This window comes from Macrobrachium nipponense, chromosome 5, assembly GCF_015104395.2.
Source record: "Macrobrachium nipponense isolate FS-2020 chromosome 5, ASM1510439v2, whole genome shotgun sequence".
In the NCBI taxonomy this organism is placed as follows: Eukaryota; Metazoa; Arthropoda; class Malacostraca; order Decapoda; family Palaemonidae; genus Macrobrachium; species Macrobrachium nipponense.
The window spans coordinates 84,829,922-84,852,826 of NC_061107.1; the positions used below are offsets into that span (position 1 = coordinate 84,829,922).

Sequence of the window (22,905 nt, forward strand, 5' to 3'; positions counted from 1 at the left end):
TATTACCTCGATTTAATGGAATTATATATAAAAGGAAATGTACATGATAAAAGTTCAGAAATTGAGAGGAATAACAGAATCAGTATAGTATGTATTTATATGGTAATATGGAAATTATTTTTTTGGAGATGGTAACAAATTTTGCTGTACGAAATATGTTTTCATCAGTAGTGTTTTACATGATCTTTATAATACAGTGGTAAAAACATTTTGGATATCAGTTGGATTTAATTATTTTTGCAAATTTATTATATTGCTATATATATACAGTAGATATCCTATATATATTAAAAAACTTTCCTGGGTATTATTCTTAAAGTGATATTTTTTCATGTTTTATAAGGGTTTGGTTGAATTACCATCATAAGTAATTTCTATGGGTATAGTATACTTGTTCTGCATTTAGTATGCAGTTTTAATTAGGTCAGTAGAAACTGTATCTATTGGCCTAATTAACCTTTCGTACACACTGGACAGATTCAATAGGTGTTAGAATATCCGTACAGTCCAAACCCTTTGGAATTTGTCCCCTGTAGTCTCTGCCTTGGGAAAGAGTCTCAGTAACTAGACTACTCTCTCTTGATTCCGTGACTTAAGAATAGAAACTTTGTTTTTTGGAAGTTCTTTGTCCCTTGTGGTGCAGGGATATGGAGTTCCAGACCAGCGATATTTATTTATATAAAATTTCATCCAGCAAAATGTTAAACTTTTTGTAATCAGAAAATGTTTGATGTCCAGTATGTGCGCAGTATAATCAAATTACCCATCTTGATATCTTCATCTCCCTTGTTTAATCTACACTAAAAGAGTAAATAGTTTATTATTCTGTTCATGAAAATTTTGAAAAACTTTTTAATATGATTGAAACTCATACCAAACTTTTTACAAGGTAGTGCCTAAATCAAATTTTTTTAAATTGAAAATTTGTCACATGTGGTTTGGTACTTGGGAGTTTGTGTACATGCAAGGTTTCTTTATTTACTTTATTCTCTCCTAGAATTATATTGGCAACTTTTGCAGTATTTCTTGGGAAGCAGAGTATGACTGTAGAAAGGTGAAAAGCATATAGAATTAGAACTAGTTTTCATATGAAAGGGAAGGAATTTAATTGCTTCTGTTTTAAAATATGGTATCATTAGAATACAACTGTTAACATATGATCTGTGGTAAATTTTGTGGATAAGTCCCATTTCATTTGCCAAATATAGGGCAGTGTTTACTTCTGATATAATATACAGGAGGGTATTTTAGTTTGGGGATTTTGGAAACATTTCAAAGTAATTTAGTTAGAATTTCCGTTTTCAATTAATATTATAAAATTTTCAAAAAGCTTTCATAACAATCTAGCATTTATATATAATACTGATGAATCCTTTGGGTCAGCTCTGTGAGAGCTAAATAAATTAGCATAGTGGATTGGTTAAATTACTCAGTAATAATCATAATAATAATAAAAATAATAATCAGAATTATAATAAAAATAATGATAATAATTATATTGAATTAAATGTCAGAATTAAGCTACACCAGCAATAGCACCAGCTGTGAACACCAGAGAGGACCCCGGCCTGACTTTGACCTCCCTTATGGAATAATACCCACATTGATGACAACTCCTGCTGGACCTGGAACTGAGATTTGCTATCCCTGTACACCAACCAATACATATACTATATAGAACTGATAATACCAGTATACCAGTTTATGACGACAAAATCTTGTTTTAAATAAAAAAAACATCACATTCAGTTTTATTTAGTTTTCTCCCAATTTGGATATTGGCCAATTATTAAGAAGTATTGCTGACCCAGAGAAGTGAGTAATAAGGAAAATAGAAAAGATAATATATAAGATCAATTTGCTTAATTCTGCAATTTTATTCAACAGAATTTGTTTATAAGTAGGTCTTCTTATAAAATATAATATTTATATAATAATGAAAATAATGTATTTTCGTAAAACAAGAACCAAGGGCAAATGATGAATACATAAGGCAGTTTTTCTCTCTTGAAATTTTTGTTGAATCTTGAATTTCAAGCCAGGGTCCAATAAATCGAGCTTTTACTGTGATAACGTATGGATAATCCATGTAGATTATATTTAGATGGATTATCTCAGTTGAATGTATGCTTAGTTTGCATTAAACATAAGTACTGTATAGACTATTAGGATGAGTAAAACTAATAACATAGTATTTGTTACATATGGCTTTCCCTTTCAGTAGGTGGTTTGGTAAGAATTCACTGCATACAATACTGCGCTGTATTTGTTACAGTGATTTGAATGAATGCCCTTGTTGAATTATTGTACTATATCTTTCAGAAATATTTCAAATCCTTCTGTCTTAATTATGGTAGACATTTCATGTAGTTTTGACTAACAATGCAAAGTTACACTAGGCTTGTATTACTTTTGCGTTGGTATTTGCTTTGCAGCCCTGAGACATTCCCCATCCCGTCGAAGAGTTACATCGTTAAGAGTCATGAGACCAATGTCCCAGACTGACCCTGATCATTCTGCTGATGGTCACGAAAGTCACGAAGGTATCGTAGTTTTGTAATTCTTATCGATGCATGTTATTAGTTTCAATTTCTTGTACTATTATGATAGTAATGGACTTGTTACTCAGATAACTCATTTAAGTTCTTCATTAATATTAGAAATTAGATTGGAGCTTATGTCGGTGATTTCAGAATCTAAAATTTTCACTTAAAGTAATCCCTCTAGTAATCCCTCTCTTAGTACTACATAGATATATTTTCTGTTGTAGTCCTTGGACTTGAAATAGGTTTCACTAACTTATAAAACAGTGGATGAAGTTGAGTGAAAATATTATATATTGTTTTATTTATTCAATAATCAAAGTTATTTTAAACATTGTTGTGTTCATTTATTATATTGAAGATCCATTGAAATGTAGATAAAGGTTTCAAATGTGAAAAACATTTTATGAAACTTTGAAATTGATGTCTTATTGATATACATTTGTTATGCACATTTTCCCCTCATGGTTTTAATTGATATTCTTTGTTAGTGTATTGATAAACAATGTTGATGGAATTTTCCATCTCATGTAGAACAATCTTACTGTTTTTGCAAAGGAAAATATAATGGTTTTGCTAAAATTGCTTAAACTGAGTATAAGATGTAATACCAAGTCAGTATAGAAATGGACAGTCTTAATTATCAGCATTGTCTGCAATATTTGCAGTACTAAGGATTTCTATGATTTATCCAGATTTTACACCTTTTTGGCATCCATTTAGACTTGGCTGCCAAGATTTCTTCCTATTTTATTTTTTATCTTTTCTTAAGTGTCTTCTTTCCTTTCTGTCCAGATATTTTCTTTGTCTTGTTCATGGTTTCACGCTTCAAATTAAAACTGATCTTTTGATTCAACCTCATTAGAGTAATGGTAATTACATATAATCATATGTATCGAGTTGTAGATTACATATTAATTTTTTTTCTCTTGACTCATTGTTATGTCTTAAAATGCCAATCCAAAACTAATACTTATTTTTTTATGCCAAACATTTTGGAGCAAAAGTAAAGGTAACTGAGCTTATCTTGACATTAATGAAGTGATATAGCAGATGGCATATAGCTCAGGAAATTTTTTATTAGAACAATTGTCATGTTCAGATGGGTTTTCACAGACTAATCACTTAAGGCTGGTACTGATATGTACAATACTTTGGGTGACCTCTCATACAGTAGTTAAAAAATGAGATCGTGTAATAAATATTCCCTCTTTGCTCTGGTGGTTCGTTGTGGGCCTCTTGCCAAGGGGTATCCTGTTCTGCTGTTTCCTTGGTTGAAGAACTGTGAGGGACTGAGTGACCCTTGCTTTGTCAGCCACTTGTTCACAAATTCCTTTGTGTAATACACTTCTTGCAATTTTATGCTGGAATTTTGCCAGCAGACTGTTAGAAATGTTCTTTCTCATAGGGTAGCAGAAACTTTGGTAGTATTATACCTTAATAGTGTTTTGTCAAATGTACTTCAAGGGAGGAGCATCTTTTATGCTCAGAATTATAGAAGAGAGTATCTCTGCTTGGAGTGTATACTAAGTAGATCAAAGACTTTTCCCTTTTACCTGAGCTGAGTTGGGTTCCTTTCAGTGTCAAATGTAAAGACTATGCTTTGCCTTCACAGTACTTTTGTCTGATTGAGTTAGATCTCTCCTCTTCGATGGAGTTACGATGGAGATGTCTAAAATAATCAGAATTGAGCACTCTCTGTCTCTAGGGAACTTTGGTTCCGAGTGGTTTTGTTCTTTGTTTTTAACCATTATGAAGGCATCTTTTGAGCCTCTTTTCCGGTGTTGGACAGTCTTGCATGTTCATCCCTGGCCTTGGCTCATAATTGGGAAGTCTTATGGCAAGCTATATCACATTCAGCTTTTGGTAGGATGAGGGTCGCTCTCATTCCATTGTTGCTCAGTAGGAATGATCTCTCAGGACTCAGGACTATTCTCTGTTTGATGAATATGGAGAATTTCTTGATTTTCTCTCTGATTCTAGGTAGAAATCCAGATGGGATACTACTTTGCCAGTCTGGGACTTTTCAGGCATTATCCACTCTAGGATTTTGGAATGTTTTCTTCTTTCATTAGTACTGATTGGCTAGGGGAAGAGTTGTCAAGTAACTTTCTTTTTACTTTGTAGGGTTCATTTAACCATCATTTTATTGGCAGTGTCAGATAACAGGAATCTGTTTTATGATGCTTGTCTAGCGATGCTGTTAACGGTATTTTTGGTGCCAGTAAGCGATTTTCAGGACCTATAAGCAGTTTATTGCCATCTGTAAACGGTTTATCAGCACCACTCTGGTTAACAGTACCGTTAAGCAGTTTATCAGTGCTATTTCCCCCTGATTTTCGGTTAGCGCCGATTTTCAGTAAATGGCGCTCAGCCAGGAACTCCATCTGGTTGCTGCCCGTACTATAACCCCATCAATGGAAAATCAAATGTGGAAAATATATACGGTATGTATAAGATCATCATATTTACTCGTATAGCCAGCGTAGTATATGCTGGGCCCATATTTTCTTTCAGTCACTCTTGCATTCATAGAGTTTTCCTTAGTGGATTTTATGTTTATTCTAGGCATATTTTGTATGTTCTTATGGTGAAAATCTGCTAAAGACTGGTGATCCAATTCTGTAAGAGCCTTTTGATTTTTTTTGTATGTGTAGCTATTCTATATATGCCGTATATTTTTACGGATAAACCTCTCCATATATTTAAGTCTGAGACTGTTTGGAGGGTTATTATCACATTTTAAGTTACATCACCCAGCTGGCTTTGCATCACAGATAAGGGTTTTTTGGTATATATACTACGTATACTGTACATACGTAGTATAAATACCAAAAAAGTCATATAATACAAATAGTTTTGGTGGTGTGCCTCAGAATGAATCTTAGATATGTTATTCCTTCAGTAAAAAGAATAGAGGGATTTCCTAAGGTATACTACATGAAGTGAATTATGTATTCAGTCTAAAGCTGGTTGTTTACAAGGAGTGTGGTGTTTGAGCTTTTTATTGAAAAATGTTTTACATATATTATAAGGCAGAAGGAATAATTTATGGAGTACATAATTTAAACATTTTTCAAATAAAAGGTGGAAACCAATTTAAAAATGAAGGGCCTTGTCTGCTTTATTTTGTGTATTTCTGTGAATTGTTAATTTCTTAGGAATCCTAATTCCTGGCAAAAACAAAAAAATCGTAGATCTCCGAACAAGGGCATTGAAACATTTTTTTTTCCTTCAAGGAACATCTGTTTCCAGCAGGAGAAGTGCAAGCGTTCGAAGCAGAAGTATGTACTGTAATAGTGTTTTTAACCGATTTTTCACCAGTTCTGTTCTAAGTGTGCCTTTCATGCAAGGTTATAGCACTTTGAAACTTTTATTTTGTAATGAACAAGAAAACTTAATATTTTTAGTATGCTTTTTACACATTTTGATGGCTTAATTGGAACACAAGTGACCATTACTGTTAAATTTAAAGTGTGATTACGTATTAGTTTAAATATTTTTAATTTGGCATTTCATAGCTTGTTTTGAAATGTGCTTTATATAGATTGCTTTGAGAGTATGACAATAGCATTTTTTTTCCTTTTTATCTCATTTTGAAGTGCTATATCACAATGGATGAGAGTGTACAGTGCTGATATGTTTTTCCTGGAACTGTCTCCTGTGAGCTACATGCTGTTGATTAATCACGCCCATTTGTTTACGTCGGATTGCGTGACTATGATTTGTGTGCATTACTCCCCTCCTCTGACAAGCTACTCTCATTGTAGTGTCACCTTTTTGTTTTGTTTCATTCTGTAATACTCCAGCAAGCTATGCTGGTATTTACATTATTATATTAAGTTTGTTGGGATGTGTTTTCTTTGTTAAATTGTTTAGTATATTGGGATGTGTTTCACATTATATTTCAAGCAGTGTTCATATTACTGTGGGTAATTTCTTGCTGGTTAATTATGGTGTTTGGTTGCAAAATTAATGTAGCTAAAGTATTCTTGGTAGATATCTTTTTGTGTGTCATGTTATGTTTGATTTTGTGCCAAAAATAATTCCCTTTCATATGCAAAGCACAGTAGAGTACTGTACAGTACAGTTATACCTATCATAATCAGTGTTCAGTGCTAAAACCCTATTAGGTATATTTTGACACTCCACCTGTAAAGGACAGTGGCCACCTTAATATCGTGTATGGTTTTCACCTTGAATAGCATGACCATCACACTGTAAGACATGATCTTTGGTAATTTAATAATATTTGGTAAATTAATTTCATGGAAACTAAAATGACAGATTATACTATTTCTCATTGTATTAGAAAGTAATTTGAATTCCTTAATTGATTTTTATTTTTCCATTTCATTTGCATAGAAGTGAAGCAATTGTTGTTCCTAATTGAAAATTGATTGGGGTATAATTACCAAAAATCAGGTTAGTACACATTTCAAGATGGTGATACCTTCTTTAGTAGTACCCAGTTATATTTGCATATTCAGCTTTTGATATGCAGTACATATTGGCTTTCAAGGGGAGCACTGATGCCCTAAGGCCCCATTATAAAGTAAATGCTTGTTTCCGCCTTATGACTGAAGGGATTTGCTTCAAATTTTTGCCACTTATTGTGCAACCAATAATGAAAATTCTTTCATTAGGAAATTTAGAAATTCGACCTCCAAGTTCTTTTTTTATTTATTTTTCCAGTTGGGAAAAACATGTTGAAACTTTTCAACATTAATATGCCACAGAAAAAGTTTTGCTCAAAAATGAATTTGACAGTAGTATATAGTTATACTAGACTTTGTAAAAATTTAATTGAATTTGGTTTACTCTTCTTGGAGAAAACCATTTAGTATTGAAAAAAACTGAGTTTTGAGAAGACAGCACAAGAAAAAAATTATTGCTTATTTTGTAATAACTATGAAATTATACTAGTTAGAAAGCTGATATTTGCACTAAAACCATTTCATCTTATAAGAAATGAAATTATGATAGTTAGAAAGCTGTTTTTTGCGTTAAAACTCTTTCCTTACATGAGAAATATGCCCCCGAAATGTACAATAGTACAATCAATTAAGTAGAACTGTTCGCTTTTTATTTATATGTTACTTAAAATTTGCATCTGCAGGAAGTACAGACGCTAGAAAGCCCTTGCTTTTTTTTTTACAGTTTGTTATTCACAGTGCCATAAAAACGATGAATGAAGTATTCCATGAACCAAATACTTCCATGAACCAACCTAAATATTTCTTTTAGCAATAACATTTCAAGAATGTATATTTATTTGTAAAACTCTAAAATAGGGTATATCTCAAACTTGATCCAAGCTAGGATCATTCATAGACCCTGTTGAGCTAAAAGGAATTTCAGCTTTTTTTTTTTCCCCAGTGGATTACCTCACAGACCCTGTTATGTATTTTACAATGTAAAATACAGTGCCATACAAGCGATGAACAAAATTGTACATGAACCAATCTAGACATTCTTTTTTTAGCAATGACATTTCGAAATATGTTTGTTTACACATAAAACAGTCCATAAAAGTGAATAACTTTCTTGATCCTCTCCTGTATTATTCATGCAGACGTTTTTAACAAGTCTTTTTTTTTTTTTTTTTTTTTTTTTTTTTTTTACAATTTGTGGTTCACAGTGTCATAGAAGCGATGAACAAAATTGTTAATAAACCAACCTAAAAATTTTATTTTAGTGTTATCACTTCTGGATACTATGTTTATTTAGGCATAAAAACAGTTGAAAACTGTTGAAATTTGATAAATTCTCGAAATTCAGCAGTTGGCGCACCCCTAATGAAATCTGAGTTCATGGTATCCAACAACTTTGTGTCTTAAACTGCTTTATACTAAATACATAGGTGGGAAAGACACGTTAGGTAAGGATTTTAGCTGATATACTCTCTATAAGCTTGTATGTATTTGTTTCCAGTAACTGGCTAATCTCTTGCTTGCATATGTACTGTATTCGCTTATTTTAGCTGTAGGCATTGAAATTTTCCAAGTACTACATGTAAATTATTCTGATATATTTTCTGAAGTTTTACTAAACATATCTTATGAAGTGTTGGATACTGAACTCTCCAAAAAGCAGGTTAATATTTTTACTGGAAATTGTATACATACTGTAGTATTTAAGATCCTTAGTTTTTGTGTATAATTTTATTAACGAAATATTGGTGATAGTGGGTAGGGACATTTGAGTCCCAAAACCTGTGACTGTATGCAAATACAAACCTTGTGATACAGAAGACCTAATCTAATGGGATGTTGGTCATGTTGCTATCTAGAATTCTAGATTGAATTAAATGCCTAATTGCTATTGTAAGTCATTGTTGTTAAGTTCAATTTTCTGCTCCATACAAGAAATATACTGCATTTTCACCTATTTGAACACATTCTTCTACCGGTGTTCAGTGCAAATACCATAGTAAATTGCTTTTCCTCTTTCAGAGCATTGAGCATAATTTTCTTTAATGAAAAATGGGATGGATTGAAATTTAACGAGTAACTCCTGTATCTATGCTAATAAATACTTTGTGTAGATGTTTTCAAGTTGGGTCTTTGTCAGCATAAAGTCTTTTTGCCTTATGGCAGCTAGAACCATACAAGGATTTTCAATTTTGAAATAAGTCTTCCTGATAAATAGGTTCAGAGTTAACAGATCTATTACTGGTCTCCAGCCATCCGATGCGTTCCCAGGTTCATCGGTCTGTCCTTCACATTCAGGAAGAACCTGTCAGTTGAGTACTAGGATGGAATGGAACCGTGTACATCTCATTCATCCCCTTTTACCTTGGGACATTGACCATAGGTTCTTGGACAACTTTTCCTTGGTTTCTATGGTGGATGCTTTACAAGTCCTGTAGCCCAGCCAGCTCTTGATGGACAGGTTCCATCTTGGCTAAGGTGTGTGGCTGTAAGGAAGTGTGTGTGTGGGACTCTTACCTTTCTCCAGTCTTCCTTCCTCTTCCAGTGGGCAGGAGAAGGGTAAACGAGCCGTTACCTGCTGGAAGGGCTTGCATGCAGGTGATCTAAATGACCGAGTATCATATCTATAATCTAGCTCCATTTGGATTAGTAAATGCAAATCCTTCCTTCTCTCAAGCAAGGGGAGAGAGGGACTGACTATGAACAAACCAGTTTGTTATTCTTAGCTTTATAGTCTCCAACACTTTGAGTTCATCTAAATCTCTTCAAATTAAGGATATTACATTGTTAATTTGAAATGCCAGGAAGTTTTACAGTTGAATATGATATATAAGGCAACAGTCTTATCCATAGTGATTACTGCTGTCCAATATATTCATCCGCCTCAGAATCTGCATTAGAAACTCTCGATGCAGTGCACCATGAAGGGGTGCGATTGTGCACTGGAGCATTCCGATCGTCCCCAACAAGCTCACTTCTGGTAGAAGCAGGTGTGTTGCCCTTGAAACATCACCGTAATTTGATAAGAATACGAAGAGGTCTTTCACTGCGAGTGGGATCGTCTCCTGCAGCTGACTGCTTCCAAAACTGTAATCCAGCAACAGAAGTTAATAGTACTAGCTTTTTCCCAAAAAGAGCTAAATACATAATGAAATTGCATAACATAGATCCAATTTTTCACCCACCAATGGAATTGCCACCACCATGGATTTTAAAACGAATAAAGATATGTACCTCCCTGTCTTACCTACTTAAAAAGCAAATGACAAGTACAGAAATGTACCGCCAACATGCTTTGGAGCACATTAGAAGAAAAGGAAACAAATTCATGGTATATACAGATGGCTCCAAAAATAATGTTGGAGTTGGAGCATCTGCATATCTGAAAAATATGTTAATCAAAAGAAGCCTACTTTTAATATCATCAATATTTACTGCTGAAGTCACAGCCATACAGATGGCTCTTGATATGATATCTGAGGCAAAAGCAAGTGTGTGTGTTATTTTCAGTGACTCACGTAGCACTATAGATGCTATAAGACAGTATAAATCAGTAAACCAAATTGTGCAGGAAATACAAATAAAAATTCATAAACTCCTCCAACCAGGATTATCAGTAGAAATATGTTGGATCCCAGCATACGTGGGAATAAAAGGAAATGAAAATGCAGACTCAGCTGCCAAATTACCCTGCACTATCCCCCCAACAATTACACATGCCCGAGTGTCAGACTGGATAACATCTGTTAAACTATTGAATTACCGGGATTGGAAAAGAGAATGGGCCTCAGTGCCAACCACAAATAAACTTAAAAACATAAAAACTGAAGTGTATGCATGGAGGGCATCCTCACAAAAAGAAAGATCAAAAGATCCTAACAAGGTTCCGTATAGGACACAAAATTCTTGCATGGTCACTTATGTCAACACCACATGCTGACCCAATAAAGTGTTATAGATGTCAAACACCCATGACAGTGCAGCATTTACTTATTGAGTGCCCAAATTGGACCCAGCCAAGATATATTTATCTACAGAATTTAAAAATGAAAAGTATTCTCGCTGAAAGCAAAGATTTTTCAATTAATAACATCATAATTTTTTAAAATAAGACATGTTTCTTAAATAAAGTGTAAATTTTTAAAAATTTTTTATTTATTTATTTACTTTTTTTCCTCCCCTTCTTCTCCTTCTTAGGATTAATCCCTGAGAACCAGCCCGAGAAGAGTCTACTTGAGACTTAGAGGTCTGGAAAAACTAAGCCCTATTAATAATAATAATAACTGTGTACTGAATATAACTTAATGTCTCGTAGAGATGTGCAGGATTGCAGAATATAAACTGGATGAGGAATTATTTTTTCCTGAAAATAGTTACAAAATGGATGGAAAAAGAAAGGTGGAGGAGGAGGCAGAAGACTATTGGTTAACTTGTATGTTGCAAGCAACAATTCAAGCTGCCCAGCTGTGAAATGTCATCTGCAGAGGTTTATTTTTTTTTATTAAAGTGGGATATTAGTGGTATGCATTTGTATTGTTTCTAATGTTTTTCATAATAGAAAATTATGCTTTGTTAATAGAAAAGCAGCAATAAAAAAGGGACTTGATATTTCTGAAGAATAACGATAGAAGAGATAAATCTTATTTCTTTTTGTTGAGTTGCACACTCCATGGGTTAAAGAACAGGTTTGTGAAGCTGCATAAGTAGCATAGCAAAAATGGCAAATTAGTATTGTTTCAAGTAAAGGATAAATGGATAATGTAACAGCTTTCAAGTACTGTTAATGTAAAGTGTAATAAGAAAATAAGGGTTTATGAAGAGGTAGAGCATTTCATTTACCTTTAGTACACACTTCATTTGAAGTAGGAAGTTGAAAGGGCAGTACGTAATAGTAATAGCCTGGCTGATGTAACAAAGACATTGCCATATGACACATGTTTATTTCTGAATGTAGGTATTATAACTGGAACACTGAGTCTCATTTAGACTCGAATAAAGCTTATCCAAAGAATATTTTAGCAAATTATAACTGGAATGAACAGCAATTAATCAGTAAAGAAATACATTTGAAAATAATTGTGAAAATCAGTGGAAGGGCGCAGAAAATTGAGGAGCATAGGCATAGGGAACTTAAAGAATATTGGGGCAGGTAGTGCTCAAGCGAGAAGAAAATTAAAGATATAATTTTACATGTAACTTCCCTGTAGTAGTAGTCAGTACAAAGATGTGTCTTCAGATTTTTTGGAAATCATATATGATTTACATCATGATGAAATAGAAAATTAAAATATGTAATGTAATGCTTTGAAAATTAGGTTTGTTAGTTAGGAAAAATACAAATTGATTGAAAATTTGTAATTTTCTTAGAATTCATCACTGTGCCTTGTGTCATTTGGAATTAAAACTAGGTTTTCTATGTGATTACTATACTACAATGCTGTCTTATATTTAGGCATTCGGCTTTTGGGAATTATTGGATCCCCTCCCATATACGTATTGGTTATGTGGTTTATGCTCTAAATACATATTGTATGAGAAATACTGGTGGAAGTAACAGGATTTCCAGTTTTTCATGATGAGACCTCATGTCTGAAGGTTAATGCCTTAGCAGTTGTATTGTGCATACTGAAAGTCAGTGCTGATATCAAATATATCTAGTACCCAACTAAAATAATTCTTTTACATAAAATAATGTTTTTTGTATGTGTGAACTAAACATTACATGGGGTTTTTATGTTACCCTGCATAATGTCTGTATGTATAAGGTAATTTATTAAGATATTTATGTTGTATTACATTGTGGGTGGTTTTGCGTTGATTATAAAGTCCCCTTAAATGTTACCAAGATTTAATCTTAAGGTGCACTATTTTGTAAAATATACTGATTATTTTTTAATTTCTAATTGTCTTACTTTTGTGTTTGGTTTTAGGTGATGTTATTGTTCAGTGAAATTCAAAAAGTATATCAAGTAAGAATTAATGTGTGCAATGACAGTGTTTATCATTAATTTCCTAGTTTACCTTTCTCTTTGAGATTTGTTCAATAAAAAGTTCTCCATTTGTTATTATGTATATGACCTTTAACTTGACTTTTATTTTTTACTTTTTCAGGAGCAGCGACAGGAAGATTACAGGGTGAGTTCTTATTCATACATTTTGAAATTTGTAAAAATAGAGGAATTTGCTTTATTGCTCTTGCATAAGTTCTTGTGCTGTGTAAATATTTTTAGCAAGTTAAGTTAATATATTCAAGCAGCATACACACACACATAATAGTATATACTGACACAAGTAAACACACACCTATTGATATATATATATATATATATATATATATATATATATATATATATATTATTATATAATATATATATATATACCTATACATATACAACATACATATACTATACATACATACATATATACATACATACATACATACATACATACATACATACAGGCAGTTGTATCGGTGCTGATGACTGGAAATTGGCGCATTTTAATTTTCAGCACTAGACAATCCCCATAATAACGGATCGCGGATAACCGGGAATGCATGTATGTATGTATATATATATATATATATATATATATATTATATATATATATATATATATATATCTATATATATATATATATATAGTATATATGTATATATATGCATATATGTACATAGTATACATACACATACACATTCATACAAACAAAAATATTTGTGTAATTATATGATTTTGGTCTGTCTTAAAGCATTGGAGAATGGCTTTTAGTGTCATTCCCGGGTAACTGCTGGTCTGACCTGTTTTTGTGGTTGGGGTATCAAAGCTTGATGGATTATTTTTTTGCTTCCATATTTACAATGATATTCCAGTAATGACCTAAAAAATCTTGCTTAATAAGTATTTAGAACTTAAGCCAGTAGCATTAGCTGAATTGATATACATCTCTCTTAATCACTATCAAAAGAATAGCTGATATTAGGCAAGCTTTGTCAGAGAATTTCTTGCTTCCAAGGAATGATTTTGTAAAACAACACTGAGAGATGTATATAGTGTATAGTTTCAAGTTTTGAAGTTCTTAGAAGTCACGGCCATAAGTTTGTGATATTTTGATTATTATGATTTTCAAACATGCACACTGAAAATGATTTATTTTAAACACCCTAAAGTAACACTTCTTTGTGAAGGATCTGTGCATCACTTGACGTTGTTTTACATATGTATGTTTCTCAGAGGTGCTGGTGTAGGTGCTTCCTTAGGGTTTGATATTTTAAAGGCTCATGGCTACCTCTTCCTCATTTTGATATGCATCTTTTTTTTTTCTTTTTTCATATTTTTCTTTATACAATATGATTTTCATTTCTCTTGGCCTGAAACCTTTTCCCTTGTATTGTGCAGTATGCCATACTAAACTCTTCCATTTTTTAAGTAATAATTAGAATATGAGATTTATGAAGTCTTGTACTCATTTCTTCAAAATATTTCCAAGCCTGTAAACTTTCACATCTTGATCAATAGGCAAAAACTGTGAGCATATTAAGTAAATTGAAATTTTATTAAAATATATTTCATATTGCTCAAGAGCCACCAGCATTCGAAAATACATTCCATTATAAAAAAGTAATATATAAAGAAATTTGTTTCATAATACAAACTGCTGTTGTAACAAAATCAGTTGGCTAATCTGGGCAATCAGATCTAGATCAGAATTCCATAATGCGGATCTTGAGTGGTTATCTAGTAAGTGGGGAATCCTCAAATGGTTAATTCTTTTCTGTTTCAGTTTGCACTTTAGTTGTTGCACACTGATACCCTTCCCAACTCCCTAAGCCCTTGGTTGAGTCATTGGTCCAAGGAATAGCAACATTCCAAAACTGATTTTCAGTTCTCAAGGTTATGTAGTTGGTATAGCTAAGTTATGGGGCTTTTCCTCATTATTCCTTTGCCATATTTTCTTGCTCACTCAGAACTTATGAACCAAGCTTTTCAGTGGAGGAGGTGTCAGTGATTTCTAGTGAAGTTTGAGGGGAATATTTGCATATAACACTAGAGGTCTATCTGAAATATATTTTTATCATTTAGAAACAACATTTACTAAAATAAAAAGATGCAAAAGCAAGACAAAAGAAACAAACAAGAAAACAAGTACATAGTAAAAAAAAATTTTTTTTGAGACAGAGTTCAACAGTCACCCAAGTAATCTGGGAGTGTGATATGGAGAAGCTTTGAAAAGATATACTGTTGCATGATGGAATAAAGGGTGATGCATACTCATATGAGGGTCAGGGCATTTTCAGGATGACACTTTCCTGACATGTACATGTCTTTTTTCCCTAATACTGTAGCTGATATTTCTATAGGGAAATAAGGCACATTATGATCAAATAGGTTTTAGTGAACAGATTTCAACTATTTTCAAGTTTCATGAAAATTGCTTTGAAAATCAAGGAACATCGCCCAGATACAATCAGTTAAAGGGATTGTGCACCACATCTGACATCATATGCTGTGGAAAGATGCTGGAAATGATGTCACAACATCTCTAAGGCCAGCGCTGGTTGATGACCTGACCTCACTGGAGGAGCGATAAAGGGCGAACCAGAAAGCGTCAACATTGGCAAGGTGGCAGCACACACAATCCAAGGTAAAAGAGTCCTGGTAGAGGCGGGACTGCTATAGGGGCCGAAGGGGGGTACATGCCTCCAAGAAATGCGACAATAGGCCATCCAAGGAGGGAGAACCCTGTAGGCCAAGCGACGCCCAAACAGCTGCCATCTTGGTTGATTGAGCATCTGAAACAAAGGAGTTAGAAGGCGTAGCCTCCTCCCTCTCAGGAAGAGTATCAGAACCTGAGAGAGAGAGGGGGCTACATTAAACATAACATCATCCTGTACAACTCCCAATACTTCCACGACTCCATTATGAAAACCAAACACACACACTTCAAACACTGAAAAAAAGGAAAGAAACAAGGGCACAAATCAACCAGCTTGGAATGAGAGGAAAAGCATAAGCGTCTCTCTCCAAGGCATTCATAGAGAGACTATAGTGTCACAGAATGCGGAGCCCAGTCACTGACCAGCTCCCACCTTGTACACGTAGAAGTTGCCAGATCTCATAGATTCCTTGTTATACAATCTTTGTTTGTTTTAACCAGTTTCCAGCGGGCATGATAAAGATTATCCTATTATTAAGACCAAAGGGTGTTTAGCTATGAAAAATGCAAATTGATTACAAAATTTGTCATATGTCAAATTGGAAAATGTTAAAGAGTAGCCGGGTATCCTTTGCTAGGCATGTTTACTTCACGTACTGTACTTATTATGATTACAGCACAGGGAGGATGTAGAAAGCAACTGTCTATTCAAGACTACTTATGCTTTATGCATACAGTCCAGCCTTAGATACTGGTTTGAACAGTCTAGATCCAATTCACTATGAGGGAGTCAGAATATGCATGGAGCTTTTCATTATTCCCCAGGTTCTAATATACAAGTTGAAAGTGGTGAGCCCCTTCTAATTCTTCATCATGACTTAGTGATAATGCATAGTTGCAGTGAAAATACAGGCAAGGGACTCATTAAGAATAAAAAAATTTTTGTCAAAGAAATATTTACAAATCACTCACCATATTTCCCAGTTGCTAATAGACCTATCTGGTAGCATACTATTTCACAGCAGCCCAAACTCAATGTAGGTTTTCTCTGACTTAATAGCAGCCCCATTTGCCCCATTGGAGATGAAGTTGAGTACAGTATTGGTTTTTTTGTCTTATGTGAAGCACACTTGGTTTCAGTCTGAGGCCTTTCTGCACCCCTCTGAGGAGTACTCTCTTTGCTTTACTTGCCAGATGCCTCTACCTTGGGAGAGGATTGAATTCTAATCTTATCTTTCCTCTGCAATATTTCTGGTACCTTGATTTGAAGGAAATCATCCTCCTGTCTAAAATCTGATTCAGGCAACTTCTGGTTAATGTGGATTGACTGATCAAGCAAAGTTACAGAGATGTGGCATCTCTGTCAAAGGGAAGCAAAGCAGAGGGGCTCCCAAGTTCTGAGCGGACGGCCGCTGCTGCTGCTGCCAGACTTCCAGGCGAGAAGCAGGCTGACAACTAAAGAGCCTGTAAAGAAAATAACATGCTCTCTCCCTCAGAAAAGAATATTTCTATCCTGTGAGAGCAAAAAGATTCATATTTATCTGTAAGGATTAAGGGAAGGAAAGGGGAGAGCTGTACGACCCATGCCTCTCCCCCACCAAAATGACAGAAAAGAGACAAGACAGCAATCATGACTGGTCCTGAAAGCAGATGGGAAGAACACAATTGTACACTATTAAAATTTGTGATGAATAAGTGTAGGAATGTACTCCTGTGCTAGATAGTTGAATCCTATCATAAAAACCTTGTCTGCAACATGAACCCCTAATTTCTCGAACATCCTGAAACACAAATTCTGAAAGACCAAACCATTACAGCATTCCCAGAAAATGCGTAACTAGATAAAATCAGATACATAAAATATTATTATCATAATACAAATGTTTTCAAAATGTTGTCAATATAACAAATGTAAAATGTTAAAGAACAAAATGTAGCTGGTCCCTCTCTCCCTGAAGGGGCAATATCCCCCTGGGAGATGGACCTGCATAACACATAACACACCTGATGATGAAGCAGAGGGAAAGGCATGAGGCACATCAACTACAATTTGCATCTGTCCCAAAAGAAGGTCAACACAGGAATCATGGAAGGCCATTTAAAAACGATGTCCACGGGACTTCTGGGCTACATGAATACAAATCAGACAACAGGCTTTTGTCAAAAAACTGGCATGGGGGGTGGAGAGCAAAGCGAAAGTCAACTCTCCAAGGTGGTTAAAGAAAGACTGGTGCGTCACCAGGTTCCAAGCTTGGTCAGTGACCAGCATCCACCTCGTATATACGTGAGTTGCCAGATGTCACAGATTCCTTGCTTTACAATCTATGATTGTTTTTAACCGGTTTCCAGCTGGCGATAGAAGATTATCCTATTGTTAAGATCTCAGGTTTCTTAGCTATGAAAAATACAAATTGATTTCTTAGCTATGAAAAATACAAATTGATAAAAAATTTGGCATCTTTTATACAGACCGATTCATTGTGAGTTCTTCTTCCCTCTTGGTGTGAATTTTGGGGACCCCTTGATCATGAACATAACTTCAGAAAACTGGCATTGACCCTTACTAAAGAAAAGGCAAGATTTAAACTAACAGAGTGTTTAACATTACTATATGGTTGATGGAATAGTTTGTGGAAGACAAGCCTCAAGTTAATTGGATGTCTAATGTTACATGGTTAATTGTATAGTCTGTGAAGATCTGATGGCAAAGGCTGACAGAATTGTGGAAAGCTCTTATAAACCATCTATAATAAACAACTGTACCAAAATTTAAAAAGTTTAATGGAACTCAAAATTTTCACTAAAAATTCAAGATGCAACTCAGCTACTGAAGACCAAATAGGTAAACAGTATTCAGAACATGGCAGAATATAAAAAAAGATGTATGAACCATGTAAGCCTAGATATGATACTAATTAATAGGTTCAAAGGTATGTATGAATTCATTGAATCTTGTTAGCTTTTTACATTTACAGTATATTTGTATGTAAAGGAGAATAAGAATACAATAAAAGCAGGGCCAGTGACGGATAACATTTGAGAAAGATGCATGTACGCAATTATATACAATTCTTTTTTCATGTGTCACAGTGCCTGATTTTGATATGGAAAATGGTCCTGTAAGTTGGATCAGGAAAGCTAAAGCCAAGTATAGCAAGCAGAATTTTTCCTATCAGGGAAGACTGCATGAGCTGATTGAGCCAAGGCAGTTTGATCACCACTGCCTGGCAGTATAGAAGTGCAGGATAACTCGCTACCCCCTAGAAGGTACAGACACTTCAGATGGGGTTGGGTGGAACCTATCAGGGCCCTTCAATACATGATTACTGCATGTTACTGCATATGAAAGGCAAGATTCTCATTTGAAGTATCTCAGTTTTATTGGGCCCATGAATTTAGGCGATGGGAAAGAAGAAGAATAATAATTTAGGTGATGACAGAAGTCTTAAGAACCTTATTCAGGAACCAGGTAATGGGAAACCTTGCAGGAGCTGACCTTGGCAGTGTAAAACTGGAGAATGGAATTGACAATTTCTATTAATAGAATAAATTCCAAACCATATGGCAAGGGTTCTGCCAGTGCGGTCTCATATGCCATAATTAGTCAAGGATCGCCTTCTGTTTGAAGGAATGCTTCTTAGGGATGCTGAAGAGTGATGGCAAATTAAGCCGTCTTTCTCTGTGGACCCTTATAAAAGGAGCCTTGGTTTTGAGAAAAACTTCTGTTAGAAGAGAGGGAGGGTGGAGGACCATCACTACCCAAGCCCGTAAAAATTATACTGTCACCCCCAAAGGAAGGACTTCCACTGTATGTTATGCTGTAGAAGAAACCCCAACCGTGGAAGTCCAATGGGGCTCTATTTCTCTTCTTTGTAATATGTAGTCCAGGAGCTGATTTTTCTTTTTCCTGGTAGGGGAGTGTTGTCTGCTGTGAAAGGAGTGCTGATGCTGTTGTCCTTTCTGTTGTCAGGGGTTCTTTAGTAGTGACTGGAGGCTTTTACAACTCTGATTTATACCAAGCTTTCTTAGGCTAAGGAAGAGGAAACTCTCAAGGGTATTGTTCCCCAGATTCCCCTTTTTCAAGAGCATTATATATTGTGTAGTTCTGTAGTCGGGCTCATTCAACGAGTTAAGCGACAACAGACTCTTCAAAAAGGATCCTTTCAGATGTGGAAAAAAAAGCAATAAAGAGGTTACACTGATGAGTGAAAAGGAATTCAGGTCTGTTCTGGATATGGAATTGGGTAGGTTTCTCACCAAAAGTCATAGGTTGTGGGAACTGGGTAATAAAAAGCTAAGCCCAAAAAGAACTTGAATCAGTTGTTCAGATGCCTGTTGCAATCAGAATGGATAATAAGAGACAGCCTACTCACTCTCAGAGCTCTGACTGGTAACAGTTGAGAGAAGGTTGGATAGTAGAGCCTCAGATCAGAATGTAGCACAGGCACCAATATATGCTCCTGAGAATGATACTACTGGTAACCCATGGTGAGACACCTTAGTATGAATCCTTTAACCAGGTGGAAAATACCTCATAATGAAAGGAAAATTGGTTGAGGTGAGCATATAGAATTTTAGGACAGAGTGGCCCTTCCCATAACTGAATGGCATTTGGCCCTTGCTCCAGTGGGAGTTCAGAAACTGTTGAAAGAGACGGTTATGCTGTCTAATGATAAAGTAGTGAAAGCCAAATTGAGGCAACTACATTAGTGAAAGACATAGATGCAACCTTTCACCAGTTTAATAGAAAATGTAATAACAAGAACAATTTTACAGAACCAATAACCTCTCGGGAGGCATAGCCTTCTGTCTCCTCACTTTTGAAATGGTCAGTCATTTGAAGACTGAATTTCAGAATTCTGTGATGATAGGAAACAAGAGTTTATGGCAGAAAAAAAGCCTTTTGTCCTCACCATCCCAATATCTGATAGAGCTACAAAGGAATGAGGAAAATAGCTCCCATTGGACATGGCTACCCAGCAATTTAGAAACCCTTAGAAAAATCAGTACAGCCATGGCTGAATTTTATGCTAGGCTCCACCTTTGTTCATACGCGAACAAACCTTCGGTCTTAACAATAGGATAAAATTTGTCATATAAAGAGCTTCCATAGTTCCAGAAAAATGTTCATTTCAATAGCTACACCACTTATTTGGACCGTATTGGGAGCTCTATGACCTTCTGGAATGCTCTCTAGGCCACGCACGGCATTCCGTGCAGGGATTCATTATTGTACAAATGTTAGAACGGCACCTACTACAAGTGATGTGAGGATCTGTTGCCGACGAAGCCAAAAAACGATAACACGGAAAACCTGGAGTTCCAGGGCATGCACATTGATGAGGCTGAGAAGGAGCAGAAGGAGCCTTAATAAAAGCACACACACACACAGAAACACAAGCGAAAACGGGCAATGTACCGGGTAAAGGCCGAGAGAGGTCAACAACAACTCTCCTCCAGGCAGTTAAGAAAAGACTGACGCTGTGGCGTGGGTGCGGGGTCCTTGACCACTCTTCACCCGATATATACACGCACATCCAGATCTCACAAGATTCCTTGCTTTCATCTACGATTTAACCAGATCCAGCTAGGCTCTAGACATGATCCTATTGTTAGGACCGAAGGTTTGTAGCTATGAAAAATACAAATTGTCTTTGAAAATTTGTCATTTTGAAAGGAGGCATTAGTGGGCTCTGCCCACTGAAAAGCTTCAGTTCCTTAAAATTTTAATGGACAGGCTTATATTTGTTTAAATTGGGAGCCATTATGCCTCTTGCACATATGTATACATACTACATACTCCTAAATACTACATATGTATATTTAATGTATGGTCTGTAGGACATTTTGTGACATTACAGTGTCCTGCCTCTGCCACTTCCTATGCTGCTCACAACTCTGTAGATTTGCTAATGGCAGTCTGGAATATTTTATAAGTCTCATAAATTTAATTCTAATTGGGAACCGGGTTTTATTAGATGTTAATTCTTGTGCTGTTTCATATTTCGAATCACCATGTGGTTTCTTGTTGGAAATGTGTGTGATTGTTAAGGTGTGTAAGCTTATTTACACAAATGGATTACTTCTGGAATTAGGATTTCAATTACATTAATATTAAACAGTACAATTTGTTACATTGATGGTGAAATGAAGAGGTCCGGCTTTTTTGGGATTCTGGACATGGCCTGTTAGCTCAGATTGTGTAAATAGCTTTGTAATAACAACTGGCATATATTTTGTATAATCAAGTTTCTTTGATCACATGGGATAATTTGATATAGAAATTTAATGAAGATGTTTTGCCTATGTGCTGTTTAGTTATGTACCCCATGGTATATATTACTACTTAGATTTATATTTTCCCTATGTCCTGTGGAAAGTCTTTTGTACAAGTAGTATATCTAATTCTGTTCATTGGTGCTCTGCATAAGGTAATGAACCTTTTATATCAGTGAAGCCTATCTTCTTGATAGATGTACGGTAGTTCTTTCTTCCTTGTTAGAACCAGGAAGTGGTAGTTACAAGATATTCTTTTAGAAAATAATAATGCTAACAGTAGCAATGATAATATAGTAATGATTTCTAATATTGTGTTTGTTTTACTGTATTTTAGAACAATTATGTTTCTGGTGTTGAAAACTCTTGAGATACTTTTGTCTTCACCATCTTTTATTGTGCTTACACATCAGATCTTCAGCTTCTTGATCAGACTTAGGCTTCCTCAAACGTTCAGTCTTTGACTGATAAACAATCTGTTGTAACTCAAACCACTCCTTACGATATTGCTGCAGACATTCTTTGTTGACAAGCAAGGATAATTTTTCTGGGTTTTAATATTAGTTATGGTTTTCTTTTAGTCTAATAATTTTTTAGTCATTTTAATGCCAACTAGAGGTCACTGAATATCTGACAAAGAATGCTTCTCATGTAAAAGATAGTTATTTTTCTTGTATATTTTGAAGGAAATTCAGTATATTGGTTAGAAAAAAACTGATGATTATTAAATAAACCATTTGTTCATGAATCTTACCTGCCAGATATATATATAGCTGTATTCTCCGAAGTCCGACAGAATTTCAAAACTCCCGGCACACGCAGTGGTCGGCCAGGTGGTAGTACCCATTCCCGCCGCTGGGAGGCGGGCGTAAGGAACCATTCCCATTTTCTGTCAGATATTTTCTGTCGCCGGTGCAGTCAACAAGTGTTTTCTGCACCTCCGTCATTGGATTTTGGAACTCTTTTGGTCACTTGAGTATCCCGATTGATTTTTGGTTATT

General features: G+C 35.0%; 1 protein-coding gene across 1 annotated transcript in view; it reads left to right on the top strand.

Moving 5' to 3' along the window:
- The window catches only part of LOC135215473 (phosphatidylinositol 4-phosphate 5-kinase type-1 beta-like), a 555,040-nt gene that overhangs the window by 345,839 nt on the left and 186,296 nt on the right, over positions 1 to 22,905 (top strand). Inside the window, 3 exon segments of the mRNA XM_064250216.1 lie at positions 2,436 to 2,543; positions 5,783 to 5,827; positions 13,088 to 13,111. Of these exon segments, the coding sequence (XP_064106286.1) occupies positions 2,436 to 2,543; positions 5,783 to 5,827; positions 13,088 to 13,111 (177 nt within the window).